The sequence below is a fragment of the Ischnura elegans genome, chromosome 1 (genome assembly GCF_921293095.1).
Source record: "Ischnura elegans chromosome 1, ioIscEleg1.1, whole genome shotgun sequence".
NCBI classification, from domain to species: domain Eukaryota; kingdom Metazoa; phylum Arthropoda; class Insecta; order Odonata; family Coenagrionidae; genus Ischnura; species Ischnura elegans.
Genome location: NC_060246.1, coordinates 65,934,339 through 65,950,583, shown reverse-complemented (window position 1 = coordinate 65,950,583; position 16,245 = coordinate 65,934,339). Strand labels below are relative to the sequence as shown.

General features: G+C 35.3%; 2 protein-coding genes across 6 annotated transcripts in view; one reads left to right on the top strand and one right to left on the bottom strand.

Moving 5' to 3' along the window:
* Positions 1-2,965, bottom strand: part of LOC124162401 (RNA polymerase II subunit A C-terminal domain phosphatase) — a 21,006-nt gene extending 18,041 nt beyond the window's left edge. Inside the window, exons 1-2 of one of the 3 annotated variants that reach the window (XM_046538927.1) lie at positions 2,650-2,965; positions 1,168-1,324 (exon numbers count right to left, since the gene is read on the bottom strand). In XM_046538927.1, coding sequence (XP_046394883.1) covers positions 1,168-1,324; positions 2,650-2,870 — 378 coding nt within the window. In that variant the 5' untranslated portion in view covers positions 2,871-2,965. Of the gene's footprint in view, positions 1-274; positions 406-670; positions 772-1,167; positions 1,325-2,649 lie in introns of those variants that run through there. The other 2 variants (XM_046538934.1, XM_046538943.1) reach the window with 2 other exon arrangements.
* On the top strand, positions 1,942-16,245 carry LOC124162425 (centromere protein L-like). 3 transcript variants are annotated; one of them, XM_046538968.1, is made up of 6 exons: positions 1,942-2,299; positions 4,088-4,392; positions 4,484-4,648; positions 8,943-9,121; positions 13,226-13,391; positions 15,185-16,245. In XM_046538968.1, exons 2-6 carry the CDS (start codon positions 4,225-4,227, stop codon positions 15,293-15,295), a joined length of 789 nt encoding a protein of 262 aa, XP_046394924.1. In that variant the 5' UTR covers positions 1,942-2,299; positions 4,088-4,224; the 3' UTR covers positions 15,296-16,245. The 3 variants fall into 3 exon arrangements, with proteins under 3 accessions (XP_046394924.1, XP_046394931.1, XP_046394918.1); XM_046538975.1 differs by lacking the exon at positions 1,942-2,299 and adding an exon at positions 2,965-3,042; XM_046538962.1 differs by lacking the exon at positions 1,942-2,299 and adding an exon at positions 2,967-3,516.

Here is a 16,245-nt window from a genome sequence, read left to right as displayed (position 1 = left end):
AAGGCTAGCATTAAACCAAGTCTAATACTAAAATCAGCACATACGGCAAAAAATGAGTGAAGGTTCATGGTTACAGTTGAATTAATGGTAAAAAAATAGACTCATGTAATTAAAATGAAATTAAAAATTTTTGTACATAACAGTACATAACAACTGACATGATTAGCTAAGTTTTTTTATCTTCCAAAATTAATCTTAGGAATGAGGCAGCAAGGAAAAAAATCTGTTTAACTAATGGGAATCACATCAACATAAAAATACTTTTTCCGATTACCCAAATCTTCTGAAGTAATCTTGAATAACTTCTCCCTACCATCTTCCCTTCACAGCTACTTCATCATTTACCAGATCACGAGACCACAATGTCAATGATCCCTCATGGTATGAAATGCACTCTTCACAGTCCTATATGCAATTAATACCAATGATACAAATTCCAAAAGACTTCCCACCCAATACATGTTGTCTAGAGTATAATGTGTACATAAGTTAATAGTGTGTATATAAGTAAATAAGGTATTTGGAACTGAAGTTACCAAAGAAAAATCATTACTTCACTGACAGTAAATAAGGACCAAGGGTCCCATGTTAATATTTTTTATAACTTGACCAAAATACTTTCAAGACAAATGATTACGGAGGAAATAAGCAAGATAACTTTATTACTCACCGTTTGTAAAGTTAAAAACTAATTAGCTGGAAAAATGAAATATTTCTAAGTATTGTTTATGTAGAGGGCTGTGTACTTCATGTAACAATGTATGTTGCTATGAGAAAAACATTGAAATAATTAATAAAAAACCAACAAAACCTTGGAAACCCAAAGTATGGAGTTTATCAAATTACATCCTGCATTTTAATAACTGTGGAAAATCAAAGCATCTAAAAAAAATTGCCTTCGGATTGAGCCCCTGTGAAAACTTTTTATCTCCAAGAACACAGAAACCTGGGTTCCAATTTTTGAAGACCACTTCAAATAGAATACCTCCATGGTATTATGGGTGAAGAGTTAAATATACCACTATAAAAATCTTTAATGAATGACCTGGATAGTCTAAGATAGTCATAATTAAGGCACATTAATTCAGGGAATGACAAGGCAAGTAAAGAAGGGAAAAATTGATATTACCACAGCAGGATTATTCTCACAACAAAATGTAAATATACCTCCACGCTGACTTTGAGCTCTGGGACACTGTGAACCATGGGAACAGAGGCATGTCGCACATCATAATTATCCATTCGAAGATCTGCACCACACTCTGCACACATATCTTTCATGACCGTTGGATGACAGCATTTTCCGAGCTCAAGTAGAGGTTCACTAAAAACAATTTTGAAACAGTAATAAAAAAGCTGCAAATTTTTACAAGAAACGTACTTTTATTTTGAATTAAGCTTAAAGATAAATAACACAGCTCATATATTTTATAAACAGACTTCGATACTCCTTGCACAAAGGCCTGTTTATATGATGCATTAACACGTACGAGTTACTGTACGTTTGCGTGAATGATTTTTGTGGACCGGAACGAAACATGTACGAATGCATGAACCAAATTAGAACAGGTTCTATTTTCTGTGCATGCATTCGCACAAGTTGGGTGGTTACACGGTGCATTTAGGCGTTCATTCTCGCGTTCATACATTAAGACATTAACCCGTACGTGTTAATGTACCGTGTAAACAGGCTTTAAGATATTATGGAATTCTAATAAATGACTTCTTCAATGAATGCAGTGTTGTTAGATACTCGATGATTATGCATGCACGATAAGATAAAAGGAATAATTATACAGGAACGAATCATAAGCACATTGAGACAATAAACATAAAAACCTAAAGATAACTAGAAAAGAACACAAGTCATGGAAGGACAAACCCAAATACCTGAAAGGAAGGTGTATATACTTCCAGCTAAAACATGACACACTCAAGTTAATTACAAATCACACAGCTTATGGAAATTTGCAGCAAGATTTCTAGGGACCAGCCTTTAATTTATTCCAGAAAGAAATCCACAAACTTACACGAATATTACTAACGAAGATGAAGTAAGATAAGAAGTGTGACTGACAGTGGGCAAGAAGAAGATTCCGTTAATCAGGATACCCATCAATAGACAACTTAGCATCATGTTCATCTGTTGAAAAATTATACCCGGATAACAGTAACCTTCTACTACGTACCGCTCTCTTAAGAGGTTTCAAAAATGAAATTGAAAAGTAGCAATGCAAAAAGCTTAACTGGGGAGGGCCATTACATGAAGAAAAACATGGACCTATTACAGTTAAATCTGGTCAGTATCTCTTTGACAAATAATACTCATACTCTCATTCAAATTAACACATGTTGTAGCGGTCGTCACTTATGTTCACCATGAGTAAGCATGCAATCATTTACTCGATTTCAGAAAAAATACGAACACTACACTACAAGCACTAGGAGGAAGTTCTCGAAATATATTAAAAAGATAGCTTTATGCTTAAATCAAACTGAACAAAATTAACATGAAGAAAGACAACATCACAGAGCGTCGTCAACGTTCACATTGGGCTTCTTTTGCCATCACATGACAACACCACAATGATTCTTGGTAATAAAAATTGCAATGCTTAAATTATTAATATATAGAAAAACTTTCCTCACCCAGGATTAACAATCTCGCCTTCCGAAGCTAGTAGCTTCACAACAGTACCCGTCTGCGTAGCTTTCAATTTCTTAGGCTCTGGTTTGCATTCTCCAGCATTGCTATCATACAATAAAATGACCCTCCCTACGGAAACAACATTTCCTTCACTAACTTTCCATTTTAGTATTTTCGCGGGTGTATTATTAGAAAGAACTATAACAACATTATTTGCGCCCATATTGACCGGAAGCTCAAACTCGCAGGCCTTCGCATACAATGCGTTGATTGGCCGAAATAATACAAGCTCAGAGCTTGACCAATGGACATCGCCGTTTCAACGTTCTCCGGTGGTTGTGATGGTTGAAATTCAAATTCCTTCTCCCAAGGATGAGCTGACGAAAGAAATTATGGTATGCATCACAAGCATCAACCTTCCCTGAAACACAGGGAACCTCAAATCTCAGGCTCTTCTTTAACTTTCCGTGAGGTTAATCGCAGGTTAACCCGCAAATGGTGTTATGTTCATGAGCTGTGCTACAAAAACAAACAGTTGACGAGCAATCAGAGATGTATGTGGACTTCCGGTGAATTAGGCGGGTTGTTGTGATCGGTATCAAACGAAATGCCCGGTAGTATGCCAAGAAGGAAAGGTAAAAGAAAACGAAGTGTCAACTCAGATGATGAGCAGACTTCCTTCAGTAGTGGGGCCAATGCATACGGTGTACGTTATGGTCCAAGTGCCTCTAATATCAGCAGTCGCTGTCGCCTTTCTCGTTCGGCAACTCGAGGAATAGCATCAACAAACGCTACCGTGAATTTAACTCGAAGGGGCTTCAGTCTTTGCTTATCGTCTGGCGCTCATCAAAATGACGAGAATATAGAAGGTAATACGTAAATCCTATAGTGGCTGATTTTACAATGGGGTTGTTTGGCATACACTGTACTGAAGAAACCATTGTATTTGTTTTCTATGCCTGTTCTATTTAAGTTTTGGGATTGGGGTGGAGTACTAGGTTTGGATCGTAAGCAGACGTTTCTAAAATGCTTGCTGATAACCGTAATCCATGAAATTCTTATCATTAATATATTTTCTACAGTTTGGCTACCTTTTTGGGTTTAATTCACTTTTCTGTGCTTATTTTGCAATTTACAGCGATGGATAACAAGGTAGTCTAAAGATGAATTTCTCGTTAATACATGATTCGAATAATGCTTATAGGCGTCTATGTAGTGATTTTTAAGTTTCAAAGAGATTTTATAGAATCTGGATTGGTCTTTGCATGGGTCCTTCAATATATTATTATTACCAAGTCACATTTCTGTGCTAATGTGATTATTGTTTAGATTCAGGTTTATACCATTTCATGAGTTGTATTTTTCATGCACATTGTGTATATGGCTATTAATTGTGCTTGTTGTAATCTAAGTTTGTATTTGATTTTTTATTATTTACAGGGCTTTTAAATAAAAAATGGAGTATTTTCAGTGCATCAGCATTCACGTGTTTCGACTCATCTAATGACCAACTTCAGAATTGTGCCTTCAAGCTCAACAAACTTTTATCACATAAGTTACATAAGCCCGGAAGCAATATGGTTTATAATTCAGAATTCAACTTTTCTCCGGGTTGTCCATCTGTATTAACTGTTGAAGTTATGTCTTCATGTAAAATGAACTATCAAACCAGATCAAAAAAAAATTCCCAGGAATTATTCCAGGACACTGTTTATGTGGCTCAGTTTTTCTCGTGGGATGAAAAGGTATGAGTATTCAAAAATTTTTTCACAAAATTACTGTAATGATTCACTTATAGCTCATGAAGTTAATTTATTCTCCATAATAATGTTACAGAAAGGGAATGTGGATGGTATTGGAGAAATGTCTGAAAACAATACCATGCTGTACATGCCATTATTGCTGTGTAGATCTTCAAATGGTGCTCATTTTACTGAAAGTATAAATAACTGCCTAAAAGCGTTGTTTGATATCAATATTAGCAGGACTTATTTGACTCAGGTAAGTTCTTATTTTGCTTCTATTTTAGATGAAGCATATTTCCCATGCATGAGTAGTAATGCTTTTGGGACATTCCATGTAAGTTTATCTTGGTATGAAGCCCATTTCCTCGGGGCACAATCTGACATATTTGCTGGAGTGAATTTCAACAGGGTTCCCACTCAACCGTGAAAACCTTAAAGCCGTAAATTTCATCTACCTTCAAAAATCCTGGAAATAGCCATGAATTTCATCATAAAACCTTGGAAATCTCTCAAACTTGATTGTAGAACTACAATAGACGGATTAAGAGAAAAAAGGATATTTTGATCATGCTTCAAGGTCGAGTCACGTGCAGATACTGTCCACGCATTTACCTGCACACGTGTATTCGAAAGTTCGACTATTAATTGGTCCGTGTGTGCCATGACAGCACATTGACCTTAAGCCTGCAATCGGAAGACATTAACCCTGGCAAAAAATCAGGCACTTCTTCACTTCCCTGCCACCCTGCTCTCTCCATTTTCCCACTCACACCCTTTTAGCCGGTCATGAATTTTGCTAACGATAGGTGATGTCATGAGAGTTAGCACTGTCATTGTTGCGTTTGCATTCAAAGCATCTGTTGCGTTTGTTACATTTTTAGTTAACGTGCGGCCGATGATTGTTACGTGATCAATATTTCTGCCTAAAATGCCATATCTACAAACCGTGAGTTTTATGACATTTAGACCATGAAAACCTGGAAAAAAACGTGAATTATATAATGCAGTTAGAGTGGGAACCCTGTTCAAATTGTCATGTAAAGTGGTGAATTGCTAGAAAGCATGCAAGATGGAGGTATGAACTTCTAATTTCATTCATACATTTGCGCACTAGCATACCAGGTTGAGGAAAAAAATGCAGTTCTGAGATGTGCAAGTACATACTCTGTGTAAAACAGACTTTGCAGTCACATACTCAGATTTTGATGAAACTGTATTTTTCGTCATTTCATGAATACATGAAACTGTGTATACCTAATTTCGGAGAATGTGGTCTCATAGTGCACTTGTACCTCCAGAGGGAAGCGAATTGTTGCTATTGCATTTTCATCGGATTCTCATGAAACTCTGGAAGATAGTCTCAGGAAGCATGAGGATTCCAAATATTAATTAACCCTTTAACTGCACAAATAAGCTGAAATAGGCTATTGAAGGGCAATAAAAATAAAAAGAGGATTAAAAAATGTCCGCGTGACATCTACTTGTCAAAGGAAGAACTTCTATGTATCTATGGACTCTGAGAGTGGAAGCATAGTTCAAATCGTCAATAGACAATGGGAGCAGTCTGCTAAGGCGATCGCGTATAGACGATGGGAGCAGGTTAAGGGTCAAGAAACATCCTCAGATATGGGAAATTTTCTAGGCACATGGTTCTTTAAAGCATCAAATATTAACAAAAGGCATTGTGTCACTCAGGCTAACCCATTTCTTCAATAGTCCTATACAGGTATGGCCCACCAGCTTCAAAAATAAAGTTTTTGCTTTTTGCAAGCTTTTCTAAAATAATTTATGCTCTAAAATAATCGCTATTGATGATTCTGATAGTTAATGTTGGCCCTTTGACCAAATTTAATGTTTGTAACACTATTTTTTCTCTTTTCCAACAAATGACTGCGATGTAAAGCAAGTAATAAGTACTTACTGAAACAAGATCAAGGAATTTTTTTCATGTAGCTGTCATAATTTTGCTCCAAGGAAGGAAAGGAAGTGAAAAATTGAGTATTTTTGTGTTACTGTTGCATTTACCATGGCATTAGAAGATGATTTTATTACAGCTTAGCTGAGTACATTTATTTGCAAAATGTTTGAATAATTGAAGTTAAATTTCTGGAGCACAAGTGACCTCAGAGACCATAGTCCTCGAAAAACTGCAGTTTCACCCCAACTGCAAATGATATTTGGAAATGAAGTAGTGGAGATAGCCAAGAGAAATTTTATTCCTTGCCATGAAATGATGAAAAATACCAAGTTTCGTCAAAATCTGAGTCGATGACTGTCATGCCTGAATAAACTGCCATGGAATAAACCTTTTCCATCTAATTAGTGACAAATCTCCCCAGCTGTAGGCATGCATGTGTAGTTTTTAATAGCTTCTTAGGGAATGAACCCTTAAGCTTACTAAGCTTCATAAAAATTTTAAGGCCATTAGGTTCATAGTCAATGCTATCCGAGGTTAGTGTAATGTAAAATACCTTTTTTGATCATAGCCTCTTTGCTACTGTTTCTTATCCTGATATTTACCTCTTGATCTTTGGGTGTGGGTGACTTAGAGTCTGTGGTGGGCATTGTACTGGTATTATTTTATTTTAATAATCGCTCGTCGTATGTCTTTTTCTCACTTTATTTTCGTACTCCTGACAAAAGTGAGTAGATCCCCAAAGTTTTATGAAAATTTCTACTCAGAGATTGTAGGCTCTTTTTTTTTAATCTAGAGGAAGCTTCCATTGATGTTTTCATATCGCTATGAAAACCTCAATGGAAGCTTTATAGAAAACCATCATCGCACACTAAGTTGTCCATGGGATTCCCAAGGTATTCAGAGCGGTTTTTAGAACCAGTGTGAAACCCCAAAAATCCTATTAGAATGTTGTGGGTAACATAAAAATTAAAAATTCATTCATGCAAATATTTTATGAAAGGGTTTTCAAAAGGATTTGTGTAGTTGTTGCAACAGTTCAAAACTTTGGCACTCATGGCCATTGGATCCTGGCGTACTACGTACTGGAGAAGTTGCTAAGAAAAATGACACCTTGTTGTCTTTTTTCTTGAAATCTTGTAATATATCTTCTGTGTTGGAGGAATCATCTTATTGGAGGAATTGAAAGGCAGAAAATCACTCTGATCATAAAGTATGCAATCAATACTAGTTACAACCGAAATTGGAAACTTATCTTTAAGTTGTTCCTGTGATTTAGTGACCAAATAGTTTCATCATTTGAAATTTTTTGCTCAGCTCATCTGATGAAATCTAGATCTCTTAATATTCTGAGATTGTGTTATTAGAAAGGTTGTTTTTATCTATAATCTTCCCACCTTTTTTGCAATATAAATATAGTGCAATGAATGAGAGTTCTAAAATGATTTGTTGCTATTATGGGTAATTTACTATCTAAACCAAAATTACTGATATTCTTTGTTTGTAGATTCTAAATTACAAGTGTTTGTAATGCAATTGTAAGTCTTTTGAGACTATTTCTTAGCGAAAAAGTGCTCCTGTTTTTGAAATATCACCCAAGCCTTCTTTTTCAAGTCCTTTTCTGTTGAAAATTTTTGAGCTTTCAACCTCAGAAAGGGTGATTTTCTGACTCTCCAACAAGCTCTTTACTTGCGAATATGTTGTTTATGGTGAATTCTGTATTAATGAACCTTCTTGATACATGGGATATGGGTGCTGTGTTGTAAAACCTAGGTCGCTAGCACAGTTTTTGAGAATTGTGTCCTCAGTCATGGTCTGAGTAGTTCATTTTTGTTCAGAACTATATATATTTAGCAACCTTGCTCTTTTTAAAACTGTACTCACTACTTTGTAGTTATACTATACAGTCATGTCTGTGCACAACAATTCAGCAAAGTACGTTATTGTACCTGAGGTTTTATCAACATTGTTTTTACCATATTTAGAAAATTATCTGAGACACATGATTTGCCTGTTGGCATCCCCAACTCTAAGAGGTTGGGAATGTTGCACTTTTTAGCCTAGAGAATTTTTCCCATGGCAATTATTGTAACTTTTACTTCCTTCAAAGCAGCAGGCATGAAATACATCACAATTAAATGCTAGGTCATATTTTTGCTAATGTTCTAAATTCTTTTGTATGCACATGATCGTTCTATTATATCCAGTTATTATTAAATGTTAATACATATAAAATTTAACAGTAGACGATTTTGTAGTTACTAGACCTCTTATCATTATGCATATATGTACATAAGTTGTATATAAAAAAGTCAAGTTCTGACGTGTACACTGTCTGCAAAAAAAGCTATACACCCAAGTTTGAGAACCTCCTACTTTGAAAGACCTAGTGATTCGATGTAGATGTAAAGGGTCTTTCTTTAGCATTTCAACGTATTGGCATTGGTTGCTTTGAGTTGATGATAGAACTCCTCAGTCTCGGGTGCATTGATTTTGTTTACAGACGTTAGGTTCTTGTTTTTGAATCAAAGATTTGATACTCAAGATCTTAGACCTTTCATGTACATTTTCGTTTGTAATGTGGTGCATAATTAAAAATTTTCTTTTACAAGACCTTGATGTGACCTTATTTAAGGAGGACTTATCGTGGTTGATCAACTTGGCTAGCAGTGACTTGGATGCATTACCTGCAGAGGCGCCTACCTCAGCCGAGGCTCACTTCTTCTATGATTTACCACGCGACACCCTTCTCAATTGCCAGCCGAATTTAGCAATTTCTTTTGAAGTGAAATTAGTGTATCAGCTGTGGCATTGGTATGTACATTTATGTCGTCATATGTGTAAATGACAATTCTTTATGATTCTTTTTGTTGCCCAATTGGGTTAGTGTTTTAGTCTCCTCGATCGTTTGCTCTTTTGAATGGCAATATTGATCATTGAAGTTACCTAGGTTGGTATTTTAATTAATTTTGATTCACGTAGTCATTCGCTCAGATCCAAAGTTACAAATCTTGAAAAGAATGCAGTACATACATGGAAGGGTTAGATAATGAGAGGGTGTCCAGAAACTAGGAAAATCAGGGATTGTGTATGAATTTTTTGATTCTGGAATTATGCATTATTCATGAATTTTTGCTCCGACCTGGAATTTCAAAATCTTTTATTTCAAATTCATTTTACATAATTTTGCCAGGTCAACACCCTTTTTCTGCCCTAAAATGTGTTTTTTGTAATTTAAAGTGCAGTAGCTTAGTAGAATTTTTACAGTTGCATCTCGAAACCTGGAATGTCGGAAAAGACAACGGAATCGAAATGTCTAGTATTCTGGAATCACGTAAGATTTGAAAACAAGAAGAATATAATTCCAGGTGACGTCACCATTTGCTTATGAGGTGGAAGCAGAATCTTGGCTTGCATTGAATACATTTTAATTTTAATACATATTTAATAAGTTTTAAATACAATATGTGTTAACTTACCTATTCCTTGCAAATACATAAATATAATATTACGTATTTAAAATTATTGAAGTTATTTTGGGTGTGTAGGTTCGAAGATTTTCGCGGCGTTGGTTAGATGATCTTTCCATTTTATTCGGGTTTTTTCACCGCGATTGTTGTATTTTAAAGACAACAGTTTCGCCGGCGTTACAGTCGGCGTCTTCAGGTCAAAGGAAGGTCTTATTTTGGGTGTTTTTAATTTTTATCTATTGCAGTAATCACATAAGATTAACCTGGAATTTTGTCAAATTTCCCTGGAAAACTGGGAATTATGCATGAATTTTTCTGCGTTAATTGGCTGGACTGCCTGTTTAATCATTGAAGAATCACTGGAAACATGTGCACAAGGCCAAGGATTGATTGTAAAGCATTGACCCAATGGACATAAGTTCTTGGGCTGCAATTCTGAATGAGATTACGACTGCACTATTTGCCAGGATTGAGGGAAAAGTCATTATCTTTCGGACTATTACAACACAGTCGCAATTTGGTAGTCAGAATGAATTGAATGAATGGTGGCTGAAATTCCACTGGAGGTTGTAATTTTCAAGAGTTTAGGTAGCGCAGCCGCTATATGCTATTCTGAATGACCATTGGGCAGTAAATTGTGATGGGCTGGGTTGTAATTTATTGACTGATCTCAGAACCAGGCAATGTGTAATAATGTGCGCATAGCATTTATCTTTCAAAGCTGCTATTAACGAAATGGCAAACTTTCAAAATGAAATAATTGCTAAAAAATGTACTAGTTGCTAAAAATAAAATGAAATCAAATGTGATTATAATTAAAGAATCATCAGCCTTACTGAATGTTTTGTAGCTGTATGAATTTTGTAAAAATTTACATTCAAACTTAATATCCAGAGTATAAACTTAAACCCTTACCAAGGTTAATGAATACTTACAATCAATGCAAAGGATTACCATGAATTGCAACAAGTTTTTGCAATGTATTCATAATTACGACACCTAAGTTTATTAAAACACTTAATATGCGTTGAAATGAGTCTCTCTATGGGCTCTCAGTTCAATTTTTAGATTTTCCAAACTTGTGCTTACTAACTGACACAGATACTTGCCAGAGGCGGCTGGTGGTTATATATCCAGGGTGTGCATTAGAGAAGATATACGATCAGGGATGCCGACGTACAAAAAAATATCTTGGGCACCCAAACTGGGGATCTTGCCCCAGGAAAGTTTATAAGTATTGAGTTTAAAGTTTTTTAATCATTTTAGAAGAGTCATATGATCAACATTAGAACCCTGATAACTCGAATATCGATATATGGACTCTCTGGGGAAAATCGACTAGCCTGATACAATTTTTCCTCTCACCCATAACGAATTTTTGAGGGGGCTCGGGACCCCTCAGGCCCCATGAAGTCGGCGCCACTGTATATGACGAGAAAGGGCATGAAGTTCAAATGAATGCTGCTAAATGGCACTGAATGCATTAATACCACTACACTACCTGCGAGTTACTCACCAAATATCCGTGTGCGCACTCGAGTCGTGTTGAGTCTGGATGGATGTGGCAGATACTTTGTGGAGATCCATGATGAGATATGAAGTGAAACACTCTTCACTTTCCACATAAAATTTTCACATTTCCATCCTTTTATGTGGGAAGTGCAAAGTGTTTCACTTCATATCTCGTGATCCCCCCCCCCTCGCTTTCCCTGTCCCGCCTGAGTACCCACAAGCGATCACAAAGACCAAAAATGCGGCTGGTGCGATGCCACGGGATCGCACACATGGAGAGCATTGAATTCGCCAAGGAGATAGCAGTAACGTTTGGAGCATCATGTCCCATCTCTGAGTGAACAGGATTTTTATCTTTCTCTTTGCAAAGGAATACATAGTTTTCTTTTAAAATTCTTTCATCTTTGGGTGTGCAGTTGCTAACATGCGTATATGTACACGCCGCCACTGGTACTCGCCAAATACAATAATTGTTATAACTTAAATGAAATGAAGCAGTGCTATGTGATCTGATGTTCGTTTTCTTAAGCAGACTATGTATAATTGTTCGAATCTAAATTCTTTCTCGTAAGAATCTCTACTGTCTTCAGAACTGAAATTTCACTGACATAATTCACGAGCAGTCGACATAGTAGATTTTCTTGAAAATAAAGGATTACTCCAAATAATAATAAGTTTCTACACTTATGCATCTGCTCACAAGTTTAATACAGTATCCATCTTATAGACCTCAATGCTGTGTGTTGCCTCTAATCAAAATAGTTTTTTTACACAAGTAAGGTTCAATTTATCTGTAAAGTTGAAAGTGTATTACAATTTTCTGCTAGCAGACTTGATTGTGCGTACACGAGTACATTAATTGAGAGATAAGTGACTAATTTCTGCACAACTCACTAGTATTAGATGCACAGCTGTTTTCTGTTTAGTTGAAAGATAATTACAATTTGGAACTAGTTCTTGACACAGCTCACATGTAAACATTGGATAATGATGCTTTTCCACATGATCGTTTCTATGTATTTGAAGACTTTTGAATTGTTGAACAAGTAAATATGTATTCAATATAATGAATAATGGAAAGGAAATGGCGTTTCTCAAGAAAATACTCAATAAGCACGTTTTAATCATAACATGCGTAAGTCCTTGGCTGTATCAACAGCTGCAGCAAGTAAGTTAAGCAATACTTGTCGTAGGCTGTTGTTTGGAATATGTGATTTTAAAATATGGATGATATAATTATATCTTGTATAAAATTTCTAGTTATGGTTATATTCAAATTTGAAAGGGTAAATTATGCCATATCATATTTATGGGAAGAAATACTACATGGAAGAAAGAAATATCTGTTATAACCTTTATGTATGCTTGCTTCTCATTGGCTGCAAACTGTTCAGAAAGGTTTTCATCCAGGAAAGGTGGAGCTTCCAAACAGTGCATTCTATTTATTGCCTGGTTATTTTTCCAAGGTATTCATAGCCTGCCTCTGTTCAGAATACTCAACTACACTATAATGAGGTATGAAATTATGGGGGAATTCGGGCATTTGAAGTTGGTGTAAAAGGAAAATACTGAAAATACTGTGCATGAACAAGGAGGTGTTTAAAAGGATAGGGGAAAGGTGGCATCTAATAAGAAATTAAATTAAAGAAGGAATGCTTGAACTGGCCCTATTCTCCGACACAAATGCTTCCTTAAAATCATACTACACACTATATAATGTCATGTATTTAATGTTATTTTACTTTTTTGTTAGCAGTTTTTCTTTGTCTCATTGAATCGATATGAAATGCATGTTTTTTTTGTATCAAAAAATGAATACAGGTTTTCTGAAACGAACCTGTATCCCAATGCCTTATTTTAGTCATCACACTGTCATATAATTACATTTTTTTAAATGACTATCAATTATGCATTCCTCACAATTTTTTTCCTGCAGTGTTCATCAGAAACTTGGAGATGACAGTGAAATATCATATGAAGAAGTCCTGTGCTTCATGCGGTGCCTGGAGGAACACTGCCGATGTGCTTATAAAATCAATTTCTCTGAATGCTGTTTGGTTAAATTTGTGATTCCGTCTGCTTCTGTTTCATTGGATGGCATGGTAAGCTACTTCTGTTGATAAAAATATTCTCAATGGTTGTGGGTGTGTGATATGGCTAAGCCTCGTCTGTTCAACTCGGAATGCAAGGTATTCCTTGTTGACCACCTAATACCAATAGGGCAATATAATAGGTGGAGGTTAGGGTGCCTCGTTTTGCCACTTTTTTTTAGGAGCAAATCGTAATACCCGCCAAAAGATGTGTACCTGGGAGGGTATAACAGATATGATTTTTTTCTCAAAATCGGTTATTATCTTCTGTTCGCCATTTTGTCTTGAAATTTCAAAATTTTTAACGAAAAACGTTAAAAATGTAATTAATTTAAATTTGGTTTTAGCAAGGACTCATTTTTTCCAATGGTGTATAACTTTGGTCTTTCCTTGATATTTTAGACCAAATACGTCAGCTCTATTCCTTTTAGTTATCGAGAAATTGACCTTTTATCGTGTCCCCGAAAGCAGGTTTTTGTGTGTATGCAACCCGCAACACACAGTCTCATTTTACGCCGTGCATGCGATAAAAGACGCGAAATAGAGATGTTTTTCATTCAAAAATGTGTAAATCGTGTCTGAAGTTGTCAAGAGTAGTCACTAGATGAGTGTATGCTCTTTTTTGCCATCACCGACCATAGATAACATATTTACGTGTAATATGGTAAATATAGTCTGCGACCGATTTTGGAAAAAAATCATATCTGTAATACCCTCCCAGGTACGCAACTTTTGCCAGGTATTACAATTCGCTCCTAAAAAAAGTAGCAAAACGAGGCACCCTAGTGGAGGTGAATAATGTCATTAGCCAATCTATTTGGTGGGAATTTTATGCTCTTTCCCACTCATATTACTTTTCATTTTTACTAGGTAGACTTAATACATTTCAAAGGGAAAATGTGTATCATTGAAAAAACCTGGCATTTTTTCATGTACTGTGCACAAGAGGCTGACGATAAATGGGTTGATATGAACAATTGCTTGGTTTGTGATGTTGTACAGTATTAAAAACTTTCTTGTTTGATTATTCCCACTTTGTTATGACCTATCAATGTATTAAAATGAAATCTAGAGAAGATAAATATTTTCTTAAATTTATTTCACTGTTGGTGGCTCATGTATATGGCATTATTGATGAGCCACAAATGATGGTAATATTATTGTTAGCATGCAGGGAGAAATTAACCACTTAATAATCATCCTATAAATTTATTAAAGCCTGGCTTGTTTCAATGGTACAAGTGCATCAATTGTCAAAGATACTAATTGAAACTGTAATGAGATATATAGTTCCTGATGTTCTGATTTTCAGTGACTCAGATTGAAAAGTTTTGTTGCCTTATGACCTTCCTAAGGCCCTACCTTCACCTTGAAAATAATGTACTCTCCTCTTCATCCAACCCTGAGCTAGTCCTCCTTGTCAACCCACTTTATTCTGTTGTTTAATCAGTTGTATTTCCTCACTCAGCTCTCACTCAATGGTTTTGTTTGAATACAGTTTGCATTCCTAGCATGTTTTTAGTTTTGCATACTTGTTAATGATTTGGTAGTTGGTGCGAAGGCTTCCGCGGTGCGCTGGAACTGTAGGCTGCTTTGGTAGTGTTGAAACTGATTGGGTTTTTATGGTGAAAATTACCTTGTTTTTCATTTTTCCCAGAAATTCTCATTATTTGTTGAATTCATTATCAGCCTCAAAAGAATTGAAATCCATAGGATTTCATGTAATAATTAGTGTTGGGTGATAGTTTTTTTTTTGCATAGTTAATGGAGAGGACTTAAATAATTAATGTATATTTTTGTTTTAGGTTAAAATAACTTCATTGACAGCTGCTGGGCGAATTCTACGTTTCTTGGCTGACAAATGTGCTCTCGGCAATTCAATAGTTCCATCTCTGGGATTTTCCATGACTTTATGAAATGACTGTTGTTAATTTTTATTTTTCTGTTGACGTACTTTGTTAGTGGTCTCATTAAATGATTTTTCCATTAATTCTTTGCATCTTAATTTTTAACATGGTTGTCTGTAAATTCTGATCTCAGTTTTTAACGAATCACTCCATGCATGAGTTTTTGTAGCTTTCAAAAGGATAAATGGGAGCAAATTAAATAGACAGAAGTTACCCACAGAGTTAAAATTTTTGAAAGTTCATTTCCTTTGTCATTTGTTTGGTCAAGAACTGTGCTATTATTGTCTGAAGTTAAATGTATAGTTGACTATTATCAGATTAGTCTGTCATTGCTTTTCACTCTATTTACTCACTCCCCATATTACGGATGAAAATAATTTTGTCATGGCTCCTTGAATTCCACTTAGTGGAATACAACAAGAGTAATATCTTTGCTCAAGCAACTTCTACCTTTTTTTCTTGGCATATTTTTTATTTTGTGAGGGATCTTGGATATTATAGAATATTGATGAAGCAATAGATATTATTCCTAAGGTGATGAAAACCTAACATGCGAAATCATGCTAATGTTAATTGTCCTCTTAAAACGGGACCAAAAGCTAATTTTACAAATGTTCATGATAAAAACAGTATTTTTGTGATGTAAAAAATGTACATATAAAATTCATATTGTGTTTTTTTGTTTGTATTTTGTCTTAGGACATGTATATGTTGTGTGTGTTATTGCACTGGTACTTTAACCTTAATATTATTTTTATACATTGAAAAACTAAATTCTATGCTTATTTATATAGTGACTTCTGCTGTATGTGTGGTATGATATAAATTTTGGGTGAAAACATTATTATTCAGAGTTGAAATTGATCACCATGAACTAATATAGCTAACAACTACATGAACAAGCCCAGGTTTCTCTCTTGGTAGTTCTCATAAACCTCTGATATATTCTCTTAATCTCA